Raw genomic sequence first — 13,697 nt, forward strand, 5'->3', positions numbered from 1 at the left:
GGGTATGGAAAATGTTAATAGTTATGTATCCCGGAGAGGTACATAATGTTTTAAAAAATTTGTCAGAGTCATATCAGAAAAAGTCTGTGGTCGTTCGATATGATTTGTTGGTTTTGTTGCCAGCAATGAAAATAAAAGACTGACAAGAAACGAAGTCCATGAGAATACCAAGATATTTTTCGAAAATGTATTCATTCGATAAATTAGCATCAAGTTATCGAGAACACAACAGAATCCAATGTTCTCGAAAAATTATATTCGATTCTGCCCCATCATTAGGATTAACGTTTTACTAATTGCCACTAGAGATTTCAGTTGAACCAAGTGTATTCTCAATTAACATATTCACTTAGCTGTTTGATGCAACTTTGAAACATTAGCTGCTGGCATTCATCGAAATTCGAAGTAGACTGACGAAATTATACTCGGCGAGCAATTTCTGTTGTTGCACGTGCAATCTCATTCCTTAAAATGAATCCGATTCCTTTGAAGACGCTAACTTCATCAACGAAAGCAGGTCTAGAGCGGAAAAATTTTCCTGACGAAGTTGTAAAACTTCTCCAGAAGTTTCTTGTTCACAAGCATTGACGCTGAATAGAATACTTTGTTAAGGTACTCTTTCAGTAGGTCCAGATCTTCGAATTCGTTTTGTTTAGAATCCTCCAAATGGGTTATTAAGAGGGAAGTTTTCCTTATGGACTCCTGGAGAAATTTCCATCTGAAATTTTATACGGGTTTGAGACATTATTTTGGTAATTAACTGTGATGAACTTTCGAATTCCTACAAGACAATGAGTTCTACTTATTTTTAAATACCTGGTTATTAACTCGTTTACCAATGATAACAATAATAAATCATCAACTATGATATATAAAAAAAATATATAGAGGCGAAATATCAAACCGATCGAATCTGAAATAGTGGAAATTTATCATTTAATTTTCATCTTGAATTTTCTATGATTCTGATGATGTGACATAAGTGTTTCATGTCAACACTCCAAATATCAGCTGCGTGGGTCTTGTGGTCAAGGATATAATTTTTTTCGGTATTCTCCGTAAATATTCTATGGTTTTGTTTAGACTATCAACTAAATTCTGCAAGATGCTTGAAATTCCAATTTGACGTAGACAAGGAATTTCTCAACATGCTCGGATCTTTGAACACGAAAATATTCAGTATTTAGTATTTTATTTTGAAATCATCGAAATGGTTTGCATGTAGTATAGCTGATTAAATTTTGTATTTCCCTTAACGTAGAAGATAAGAAATAATCTAATAGAAAAACACCTTTTCCCAAGTATATGATTTGGTTTTGGTGTGAAATACTCTTAACACAAAAAGTAACATTCATTCTGAATAATCGCACTAAACGTATTTATTTTATGAAACACATTAGTTGAGTTTCATAACCCAAAATATAATTAAAAAGAACGTCACTATTAAATAGTTTCCTCTTTCACAGCTCCCGACAGTAACAATGGCCCCTGTGAGTATTTGCACCTCCTTAATAAGGACATTTTTAGGCTTGTACTTATCCAGAATTTTTCTTTTGGTTTTAAGATATCTATTTCATTACAAAAAAACACTCAAGAATGGTGACGAAATCATATCAACATTTTCATAATTTTCCTCATGATTGATGCAAGCCTGAAAATTCCTAACAAATGATGAATAAACCACCTCACTGTAAACAGCCTGTTAGTCCACTTATAATTGCACGTTAAGGCTTCATTAATTACTTCAGAAAATAACCTAGCTTTGCATGCTTAATCATATGTAATCTGGTTGTGAATAATCAATTCTCTGATTCCGATTCAATTACCTATTTCAAATAGGAATAATAGGATAACACCACAATATTATTCTCAGATTAAATCATCGGAAAGTAATCAAAAATGCAATTGTGAATTTCGAATGATAATATTTGGGGTCAATTTATGTTGCCCACGTAAATGTTTGAATGATTCCTCCCGAATGCTTTGTAGGGTGAGAATGCACCAATAAAAATATTATCCATAAAATAATTGCATTGTACCAAATTTTCCGTGTCCTTATTCCTCGCGCACTGCGTAATAAAAATATTTTTCATGTGCAGGCCAAACTTTGTTTTTTTCACAGCATGTTTTTCCTCCACAATTTTTCTACATGAAAAATTGATAATTCATACAAATCCTCCGAATATATTGACAATTTCCCAGATATTCGTCATTACTGTTTTTGTTTTCGTATATTAGTCACTCAGAATATTTTATATTACAAAGTTAAGGTAGGTCCTAATGGAATTTATTTCTCATCAAATATTATACAAATGCATGAAATCCAGGGTATGGAAAACAGGTTGCTAAATTTTGTAAATGAAAAGTTGCAGAATACTACAAATTTCATCAAGAGTACCATATCATGATATTTAATGGTTTTCCTTGAAACAGCTGTTTTTTCGAGAATAATAAAACTTTATAAAGAAAAAATATTGTTCATTCTCATCTGTACTACCAAATTGTTCGAGTGAGTAACTCATTAATATTATTATATTTGACAAGAAATAAACTTGACTACGACTCACAGCAACCTTATTATTACTAATATCAAATATTTCGAGTGACCATATAGGAAAAAACCTGTCATGCTAAATATCTCGAAAACCGTCAATATTTTCGAAGTGAAGATTTTTATGAAGTAGGAAAGCGAAAGCGATGAGTGAGAGACAGCTCACAGATGAAAATTGTCGGGATCACTCAAGATAAAGAAGAAGCCTGAAGGTCGGACAACGAAGACAAAAAAAATAAACAAACATGTGATCTTATATGTTTCATTTAAAAACGAAATAATGGAAAAAAACTAGTTACTCATTGAAAAAAACGAAATTGAGAAAACTGAGCATCTTGTTTAACGGAAAATATTTTTATTACGTAATGCACAAGCAACAAGGTAACTTTATAAAAAATTAGACTCCTTCATTTTCCCCACTAGAGATATGAAGCTCCGCGCCACTGTTGAGAACTCTGTATATTTCTTTGGCTGAAAGCAAAAAGGGGAGAAACAACGTTGTTCCGCGAATTGTTTCAATAAAAAAGGCACGATGTCAACCTTTTCTCGCAAATGCCCCTACACATTTTCAACACAGAGCAGAACAGCACAGATAGTCCCAAACGTAATTATTTTTGGCTTGAAGAAACGAATACGTTTATATCTCTCCTTTTTCTATTCTATTGTGATAACATGTCGCGCCCTCCTTGAATCTCATAATATATTTCGTTATCGGGAGACTCTACTACCGCCTTTCCTCTGAAGATTTCCTTTCTGCCAGAAAAAAATGCAAAAAAATAAATATAATCTTCATTCGAATTGAATTTGATGTTCGAGGTGAACTGTTAGAAATTTCTTCGAGGTTTAGAGGTTCTCCAATAACTATTCTGGAGGTTCATTATTCAAAGTAATAAGCTCAAATTAAGGAATCAAAATTTGAAAAATAGTCGAAACTATTTGGTTTTATCGATTTTTTTAAATTCATAAAAAATGAAAATACTCTTTTCGATATACGCAGTGTATCTAAAGAACACATTTACCCATTTAAAAGTCTCTTACCAAGAATGGGATAATTACATTAGTAGGAAGATTTGAACTAGTAATTCGAAGAAACAAATAATAATTATTGGTGACACTTTAGCTAAGTACACTCCTAAACATAAATTTTTTCCGAGCTACTTAAACTTCGAGTAAAATTTTATAGAGAATTAGGATAGAGGATAAATCTCCTCATATCACAACATGTCACTCAATAGGTTTCGGGCCTGGCGTACAGAAAGCATACTATTTTTTTCTCAGTTGTACAAAGCGTTAAAAGATACGTTTCAAAATTAAGACATAAAATTAAGTCTGAATCGAGATTTTGCAGGTAATTCGATATTTGTTGTTGCTTGAAAAATGGATGAAAAAGAGTTTCGTGTATAGATGAAACACTGTTTTTTAATGGGCGAAAATGTGTTATTAATATTTTGCTCCGTCAACAGCAACGTTTAAAATGTGATCCAGGGAAAGAAATTTGAGAAAATTGAGAAAGTGATTGCCGATCTTGAAACCTATTTAGAGAGCAAAGTCGAATTTTTCTACAGAAAAGGTATTGAAAAGTTAGAGGATCTTTGTAGGTACCTATCACTTTTGAAGTTGACGAATAAAGTCGAATTTTTAAGAAAAAATGGTTTTTTACTGGGACTTATTGAGTGAAGGGTATTGAATCCAGTGAACGGTGTGGTCGCGATATAACATTAACTTCTTTTTTTTAGAGAAAGTACAAAAAAGTATTTAACCCAAAGACAATTCACTACGGCAAAGTATGGAAAGTAACAGATTTACCTTCTTATTCAAACTATGATCAACAACTTCACACTTTACGGTATACTCCAGTTGACTTATATATAAATTCAACTTTTCTCTTATAAAAGAGTAAGTTTTCATTATGATTTCGCAAAAAAATTAGAGTAAGTAATCTGTAGGTATATCTAATACTTCACGTCAGCACACTTCACAATAACAAACGTCCATTCAAGTACTTTCCACATTTAAGACCATCGCTGAAAATTTGCTTATCTCCAGAATATTATGTCATAACATTATGAAACAATTAACCATTGTTTTCCCATAGGTGTAATTTCTGTTGTCGACGAACTCGACTACGAAGAACAAAACCAGTACGAGCTTACAATTAGGGCAACGGACTCTGTATCAGGGGTTTACGCAGAAGTGCCAGTATCCATTGCGATCCTAGACGTGAACGATTGTCCTCCTGAATTCGTCCAAGAAAGCTACAATGTATCAGTACCAGAAACTACTCAATTTGGATATCCTATTCTCACGGTTCTAGCGAAAGATAACGACACTGGTGTCAATCAGAAAGTTATGTATTCGATACAGAAAGATGGCAACAACTCTACAGATCTGTTCTACATCGACGAAAACGAAGGAATAATATTTTTGAAGCAATCTTTGGATCATGAATCGGCGAGCTCGCATCATTTTGTGGTCGTTGCTACAGATCAAGGAAACCCAAGCTTGTCTACTACTGCTCACGTCTGGCTGACTGGTAAGTTGCATTCTTCTTTGGCGATGTGGTTTATCTGAAGAGAAACCCAAACTAATTCCATATCTTCAACTTTTGACGAGCAGTATAATGATCATCCCTGCTTCGGCAATTATTGTTATTCATGGAAGAACCATTTTAACACTTTCGCCTTTCAGTGACTGACATCAACGACAACCCTCCAAAATTCGAACAAACCTCCTACACTTGTGGACTATCCATAAACGCAAAAAGGGACCAATTTGTAACAATAGTCAAAGCTAGTGATCCTGATATAGTCGACCAAGATAACCTCCGTTATACACTTGTATCTGGTAATGACCAACAAACATTCAGTATGAATCCAAACACAGGAATTATAACTCTAACCAATCTAGCAAATTTTGGAAATCAGCCTATGGTCACTCTCAACATTTCTGTATCAGATGGAGTCTACAATAATTTTGCGAGAGTAAAAATCGAGGTGTTACCAGCTAATATGTACGCTCCAGAATTCAAAGATATTATCGTTGATGTTCAAGTGCCGGAAAATATGCCTGCAGGTCATTTAGTTGCCGTTGTTAAGGCTACGGACAAGGACAGTGGACCTTTTGGTACAATCCTCTATTCCATACATTCAGAGCTGCTCAGTACCAAGTTCAGCATCGATAAAAACAATGGCAGAATAGTAACTAGAAAAAGATTGAATCGAGAAGAACAAACAGTTTATGAAATACCCATCATGGCAACTGATGGAGGTGGAAAATCAGGCTTCTTCACTGTGAGAGTGAGAGTTACGGACGAAAATGACAATGCTCCCAAATTCGTATTGAAAGAGTACAAAGCAAGTATTTACTTCAATCACAGTGTCTCAGTTCCTATAATTAGAGTCAAAGCATTGGATTTGGATGAAGGTATTTCAGCTGAGATCGAATATTCTATATACGAGGAAAAAACATCAGAGGTCATGGATATATTCAAGGTTAATGCAAAAAGCGGTGATCTGTACCTCAGCAAGATAACTCCAAAATCAGGTAAAGCCAAGATTTATATGAAATATTCGAATATCTAAGCATTGTTTTTTTAGCTGGTCAAGTTTTTCAATTCTTTATAAGAGCAAAGGATAAAGGTAAACCCGAAAAACACTCAGACGTTCCTGTCAACATATTGATCATGGGTGTGAATGATCGTCTTCCAGTATTCGAAAGAAGCGATGCTAAGTTCTTCCTTTCAGAAAATTCTGCAACAGGTAGTAAATATCCTTGTGAGCTTACTCAATGCAATATAACAATTTTTTGTAGGTACAATTATAACCAAACTCAAAATGTTATCTAACGTAACCGTAACATACAAAATCCTGTCAGACAATGACGATAATCCTCAATTTATGATCGATAATGAAGGACAGATTTCGTTGGCTAGGCCATTGAATTTCGAAACTCAAAATTCTCATTCGATCGGAGTAATAGCATTGACCGATTCGAGTCCTCCAATTTCTGCATTAACTGAAGTAACTCTCAAAGTTTTGGATGAAAATGATCATGCTCCTCAGTTTGAAAGTAGTACTTACATCTTGTACCTAGCTGAAAATACCGAAGAGGGTAGCTCAATAATGAAAGGTAGGTCTTAGTTCAGTTCAGCAAGCAGATGATCAATAAAAAGTATGATATTTTCAGTAATGGCACACGATGAGGACCAAGGAAGCAACGGTGAAGTTCGATATGCCCTAACATCAGATTCGGGAGATATGATCAATATATTCGCCATAGATCCGCATACAGGGTGGATCACAACAATGGTGGAATTTGACAAAGAAGTGAAATCAGAGTACAAGTTCCATGTTACAGCTACTGATAATGGTACACCGAAACAATCAGCTAGATCGACTGTTATCATAAGACTGAAGGACTATAATGATAGTCCAACACTTTTCAAGAAACCACTGTACGAGGCTTCAATCAGAGAAAATGCTTTACCTGGAACTGTTCTTCTGACGCTAGAGACTACTGATGCAGATATCGATTTATCAACGAAAGTTGAATTCTACATCACATCTGGGGATCCAAGTTCTCAATTCCAGATTCGTCAGACTGGTCAGTTGTTTGTCGCTAAAAAATTGGACAGAGAAACAACCCCCAGCTATGACCTAGAAGTACTAGTTACTGATGGGTTATACACAGATATCACAAGAATAGCCATCACAGTTCTTGATGTTAATGGTAAGGATTTATCGAATTGTCGTTGATAATGTTTCAACTCAATGTTTATACTATTAATTAATTCTCTTTTTCAGATAACCCACCCTACTGCCTGAGGTACAGATACAGACAAGTGCTGTCTGAAGGAATATTGCCTGGATCTTTCGTTCTATCCGTTCTGGCAAATGATATAGATGGTCCAGAAAACTCTAAACTACGCTATATTTTAACAGGTGAAGGATCTGAAAATTTCGTTATGGACAAAGAGAACGGACATCTGAAAACATCAACTACATTAGACAGGGAAACTAGATCAAAGTATACTTTAACTGCACACATACATGACAAAGACCATCCATCTTGGGAATGTACATCACAAATCGAACTGATGATATCTGATCTCAACGACAATTTCCCTCTGTTCACTGTACCACATTATTCTGTAGCTCTTCCAGAGGACGTTGAAGTTGGAACTTTGGTAACTAAAGTACACGCAACTGATGCTGACATTGGTATTAATAGAAAGATCAGATACGCTTTCATCGATTCCTTCAACAATCATTTCAAAATGGAATCTGATAGTGGCATAGTTACTTTAGCGAAGCCTTTAGATCGAGAGTTGAGAGCTATGTATAATTTAACAGTTCAAGCAGTCGATCAAGGCTCTCCCCAATTGTCGAGTATCACCACATTGATAGTCAATGTACAAGATATCAATGACAATCCACCAGAATTCTCTAATAAATACTATTTCGCTACGGTTCCAGAAATTGACGCAGTTGGTACTGAAGTTGTTCGAGTGCTAGCCACTTCTAAAGATACTGGCGTGAATGCTGATGTCTATTATAGTATCATTGGCGGTAATGAACATAAGAAGTTCTCGATTCCTAATAACAGAACTGGTGTCATTACAATAGCTGAAATGCTAGACTATGAAAGAGCTAAGGATTATTTCTTAACAATTCAAGCAGTGGATGGAGGGGAACCTCCATTGAGTAACGTAGCCACTGTTAATATAAGTATCATTGATTGTAATGACAATGCGCCAGTTTTCAATCAGATTTCGTATAATGCTCAAATAAAGGAAGATGCTCAAGTTGGTGAAGTAGTTGTGCAGGTATGGCAAAGTTTTATGCTTCTGTCTATTTTTTTCAATACAATATTCTTTTTTTTCAGGTTCTTGCAACAGATTTAGATAGCGACAAAAATGGAAAAGTAACTTATTCCATTATTGGCGGGGATACTCAAGAACAATTCGCAATAGATCCAGATACTGGTCTGATATCAATTGCAGATTCTTTGGATAGAGAAATTATTTCCAACTATTCATTAGATATTCTTGCCAGAGATAATGGATTACCTACACTGTCAAGACAAACTGTTGTTTACATTGATATACTAGATGCCAATGACAATCCACCACTTTTCTCACAGGCCAATTATACAGCTGTAGTCCAAGAAGATAAACCAATTGGTCACAAAATACTGAAATTTGAGATAACTGATATTGATATTCCACCAAATACAGTACCATATACTTTCGATTTCCGAAGTGGCAACGAAGAAAACATATTCAGATTGCAAGATTCACATTTATTGACAGCTACCAAATTCAATCATAAGATTCGGGAAAGATATCTCCTACAAATCAGGGTATTCGACAATGGAAGTCCCCCTCTTTACTCTGATGCTTGGGTTGTAGTGAAGGTTATAGAAGAATCGCAGTATCCACCGATAATAACACCTTTGGAAATTAATATCAACTCTTTCCTCGATGAGTATCCTGGAGGAATCATAGGAAAAGTTCACGCTATAGATCAGGATAACTATGACACTCTAACCTACTTCTTATCTCCAACAACTGGTATATCATATCCAGCACATGAACTATTCGAAATAAATCGTACAGATGGTACTTTAACAGCCTTACCCCGATTAGATGTAGGAGAATATAGATTGAATGTTTCTGTTACTGATGGAAAATTCTTCAGTCACACAATCGTTAAAATCAATGTAGAAATCATATCAGATGACATGTTGGAAAATTCAGTTGCTATTAGGTTCAGATCGATTTCCCCTGAATCATTCATACTGAGCCACAAAAAAGGTTTTGTTAGAGTAGTGAGAAGTGCTCTAAATTGCCGACTCAAAGACGTTGTCATAATCAGTGTCCAATCATCAGATGATGACAATTTGAGGAGTAAGAGGCAAGTTAGTCGAGATTTGGATGTTCTTTTCACTGTGCGAAAACCAGACGGATCTTATTTCAGCTCAGACAATATTAGGAAGGCTTTGAGTGATAACTTGGAAGAGCTTGAAGAAAGTACCAAACTGATTGTGGAAGAGATTATAAGACTGAAATGTAGTAATACATACTGTGTGTTTGGAGTATGTCAGGATCATTATGTTTTGAAGCCCACTGAAATCGAACCAGTTGCCACAGATGTGATCAGTTTCGTCTCTCCACGCCATCAGCAGAAATTTGAATGTAATTGTAAAGAAGGCTATGGTGGGGAGAGATGTAACTCTATAGTGAACGAATGTGCTAAAGAACCTTGTCCACCATATAAAATATGCGTTCCTGATGCATCAGATATTGGATTCACATGTCAATGTCCTGAGGGATATGCTGGAAAGAACTGCGACGTTGATATTTCCGAATGCCACAATCAAAACTGTTATGTTGCAAGAAATCCAATTTCATTCACTGGAAAAAGTTATTCCCAATATCATATAATAAATAAGAAATCTATTGAAGATCAATTGAGTCTTAGCTTAAGGATAAGAACAGTGCAGCCTACAGGAAATTTGATGTATTCTGCTGGAAAAGTTGATTACAATATTTTAGAGGTAAGCAGATTTTCACATAGCCTTTCTTTAGTGTGTAGCCGTTCCAAACAATTTTCCGAAATATCAATTTTTTTATTTGAAAAGACCTCTGTTTCTTTTTCAATGAAACACCGTGTATATTAGAGAATAAGAACTATATCTCTAATATGATGTTTTTAGCATACTTCGAATCTTCTTTTTATTCAATATATTTCTTGCAGGTTATGAATGGAATAGTTCAATATAGGTTTGAGTTGGGAAGTGGTGAAGGCATGGTCAGGGTCACAACAATTTATATTTCCGATGGAAAATGGCACGAAGTCAAGCTCGAAAGGGAAAAGAACAGTGCAAGAATCACCATAGATGGTATTCATACAGCCCAAGGATCTGCCCCTGGAAGCAGCGATGTGCTCAACTTGCAAAACGATGAGCTATATCTTGGAGCCGAAGTGCACCTACATCCATCGATACTAGGTTTTGAAGATATTCAAAGAGGATTCACAGGTTGTATGGATGACATCAGAATTTCCAGAATATCCGTTCCCTTACACAAATCCGGCGATAACTCCATAGCCGTGTTGAAAAGATTCGCTAATGTTGAATTCAGTTGTGATGCCAGTGCTGTCCTCCAGCCACCTGGTCCATGTGGTTCCCAACCCTGCTTGAATGGTGGTACTTGCGTGGAAACTTTGAACGGTTTCGAATGTGAATGTCATACAAGATTTTCTGGTGCCCTCTGTGATATTGATGCCGATCCTTGTGTTTCTGCACCTTGCCTTTATGGTGGTAAATGTATGTTGAATGCTGCTGGAGACTACGACTGTGAATGCGCCCATGGTCTCTCTGGAAAAAGATGCGAATACGGCAGATTCTGCACCCCAAATCCGTGCAAGCATATGGGTGTTTGCGAGGAAGGTGATAAAGGTCCTCTCTGCAAGTGTCGTGCATATGCTGGTGAACTGTGCGAATTTGATCTGAACGAATGTGAATCTAATCCGTGCCAAAATGGTGCAACTTGTATAAATGAAGTCGGCTCCTTCCGATGCAACTGTTTGCCTAACACTACAGGAATATATTGTGGACAACTTCTTTCTGGAGGCTCCTTATTACACTTCAATTTTACACGCGAAGAACTCATTGGAATCTTCGGTGGAATACTAATCATCTTCATGATCATTGTCGTTATTGTTTGCGTCTCTTGCAGACAGTTCCACGTGAAAAGATCGAGAAGAAAACGCAACATGATCAACAATGAGAACCTGAAAGATCATATCGTCCTCAACTCGACCAGACCTCATGAACTGACGGAATTTAAGAGAGGTTCGAAGTTGAGCAACTTGGAGGTCAACCAGAGAGAAATACCCTTGTGCTCCCAGCGGCCTGTCTCTTACACTCCTAGCTCTAACGACCCGATTTACAATACGAATACAGCCTTAGTTCTCAATAATTTAGATACTCTTAGAAGCTACGGTTCGGCTGGAGATGAACTGGAGACTGTACCGCCAGATTACGTTCGTAATTTGAATAGAAAAACCCTGAGTAACACTGCCAGTAATCACTGTGATTCCGAAAAAGCTAAATGGGCCGATCAGATGCATCTCTCTTCTACCTTGAATGATAAAACGAAAATCAAAAATGGTGAGTTTTATCATAATATTGCCATGGACTTCATTCATCAACTTTCGAATTTCCAGAATACAAGGTGTCGAGCCCTGTTAACTGTGATCCTCCAAATCGATTGTATGGAGGCAGAGGAAGCAATGTTAACACAATGAAATCAAACGGACCCATATGTCCATCCGAGGATGATCAGCGATCTGTTGGAAGTAAGTATCTATTGTTCGTTGATTGTAGAAACTTTTTCTCCCAGATAGTTTGCATTTTTTGTTGAATCTAGCTTGAATATTGTGAGAAGGACTCAGTAGGATGTTGTAGTAATCATATTCAGTTTTATGTTATTACTTTATTCAATCGTTTTGAGGTGTTTTCTTCTGCTGATTATTGTATAATAAAAAATTTTGTGAAAATCTAAAGAAATTCGATTCCTACCACATTTTTCGGTACTGAATACTTTTATGGAATTTTAACATGCAGAAAAAAATATCAATTATTTTTCTTTTCTCTCATGATTTCAATACTGCTGATTGCAGAAGTTGAATTAGAAAATTGATAATTTTCTAAAATATAAATATTATCTCCACATAGAATGCATGACATTCAGCAGCATGATTTCCATACACCAAATTTTGTAGAATTGATGGAAACTTTGGAACATATTCATTCTATATGTTGGTTGAAAATGACCTCTTGAAAAAGTGTATGAGAGAGAGAAGTGTACGAGAATTTGTTCCTGGCGCCCAATATAAATATTGAGCCTTTCGTGGTGATGATTATTTGGGCAATTCTTGCCTCAATTGCGATATTCAAGTGGTCCAGAGTCCTTGTACTGACTTTAAGTTAAACATAAGAGGAAATTCTTGCCTCACTTGTTATATTCAAGTCGTACAAAGTCATTGCTTCGGCTTTGAGATAAGCCGACAGATTAAAATAACAAGGGCTCAAATCTGCAGATCACTAGGGCCACTGAAGCTTTTCGTGAACAACGGTCTGTGTGATAGCATGGGCTTGTTAAAACCAGAATCTCTCTGGGAACGTCAGAGTTCACTGTAAGGTTGACACCAATCGCGTCAAGCTGAGGCATGCCTCTAAACGAGATATGCCAAACTGTGACCTTTAAACTTGAAGGTTGCCAGTTGCCCAATAACCGCAGTTTTACTTATTAGCAAGACCTGAGAGATGGAAGTGAGTTAATCACTAAACATATAATTCCAGTAATTCTCTGTTAAGATACCCTTAACAAACCATGTGAGAAGAATCTTCGCGATCTCTATTGGTTACTTATCTGTATTGCATGAGACCGTATGTCACGTAGCCTTAGTTTGACTAACTCGCTGATGTAGTGTATCCTCATTAACAGCTTCATTCATTCTAATAGGCTATCATTGGGATTGTTCAGATTGGGCCAGACATAGCCAGACGCTGCCTAACATAACCGAAGTTCCGGGCAGCGAGATCCCGGATTCTTCGAGCTTTCATAGTAACGAAAGTAATGAATCGCGATGTCATCATCCTTCGGTGATGGGTCCGCATGATTACCATCGTGGAATTGGTACGTTGAACGAAGACATCGAGTCTGAGTATCTCCAAGATAGCGATGTAGATCAGCGTACTAACCTCAACGTACTCGATAGTGGAAATGAGGAATATCCTTTCACCACAGGTAAATCATTTGGAATTGTTTATAATGGTTTAGGTCTTATTTAAATCTAGTTTTTTTTTCTACAAAATTTCACCTTTCGATTGAGTTTTGAACCTTGAAATTCGAATGTTGAAATTTTATCTTATATTATTCAAATTAAAATTTGTAATTGGTGATTCGGAAAGGTGTTCTAATCAGTGCTTTAGGATTTTAACTTGAGATGAAAGCGTCACACCTTCAGTAGACTCGAAAGCAAGTATAACTTCACTTATTTTCAAAATACATGTGTGATTATTTGTCTTTTAGAGAACAGTGAAAAGTTTTGGCTACACGGCTATGCTTATGTTTCAT

The 13,697-nt window shown here is 36.1% G+C and overlaps 1 protein-coding gene across 13 annotated transcripts in view; it reads left to right on the forward strand.

The window, feature by feature from the left end:
• LOC123677093 (fat-like cadherin-related tumor suppressor homolog) overlaps positions 1–13,697 on the forward strand; it is a 439,236-nt gene that overhangs the window by 422,665 nt on the left and 2,874 nt on the right. For 9 of the 13 annotated variants that reach the window (XM_045613559.1, XM_045613562.1, XM_045613567.1 and 6 more), the window contains 11 exons: positions 1,467–1,490; positions 4,647–5,084; positions 5,240–6,094; positions 6,148–6,309; positions 6,362–6,679; positions 6,737–7,279; positions 7,354–8,375; positions 8,435–10,108; positions 10,309–11,725; positions 11,782–11,913; positions 13,083–13,367. In XM_045613559.1, the coding sequence (XP_045469515.1) occupies positions 1,467–1,490; positions 4,647–5,084; positions 5,240–6,094; positions 6,148–6,309; positions 6,362–6,679; positions 6,737–7,279; positions 7,354–8,375; positions 8,435–10,108; positions 10,309–11,725; positions 11,782–11,913; positions 13,083–13,367 (6,870 nt within the window). The remainder of the gene's footprint in view (positions 1–1,466; positions 1,491–4,646; positions 5,085–5,239; positions 6,095–6,147; positions 6,310–6,361; positions 6,680–6,736; positions 7,280–7,353; positions 8,376–8,434; positions 10,109–10,308; positions 11,726–11,781; positions 11,914–13,082; positions 13,368–13,697) is intronic. The other 4 variants (XM_045613568.1, XM_045613570.1, XM_045613564.1 and 1 more) reach the window with 3 other exon arrangements.

This window comes from Harmonia axyridis, chromosome 3, assembly GCF_914767665.1.
Source record: "Harmonia axyridis chromosome 3, icHarAxyr1.1, whole genome shotgun sequence".
Classification (NCBI taxonomy): Eukaryota; Metazoa; Arthropoda; class Insecta; order Coleoptera; family Coccinellidae; genus Harmonia; species Harmonia axyridis.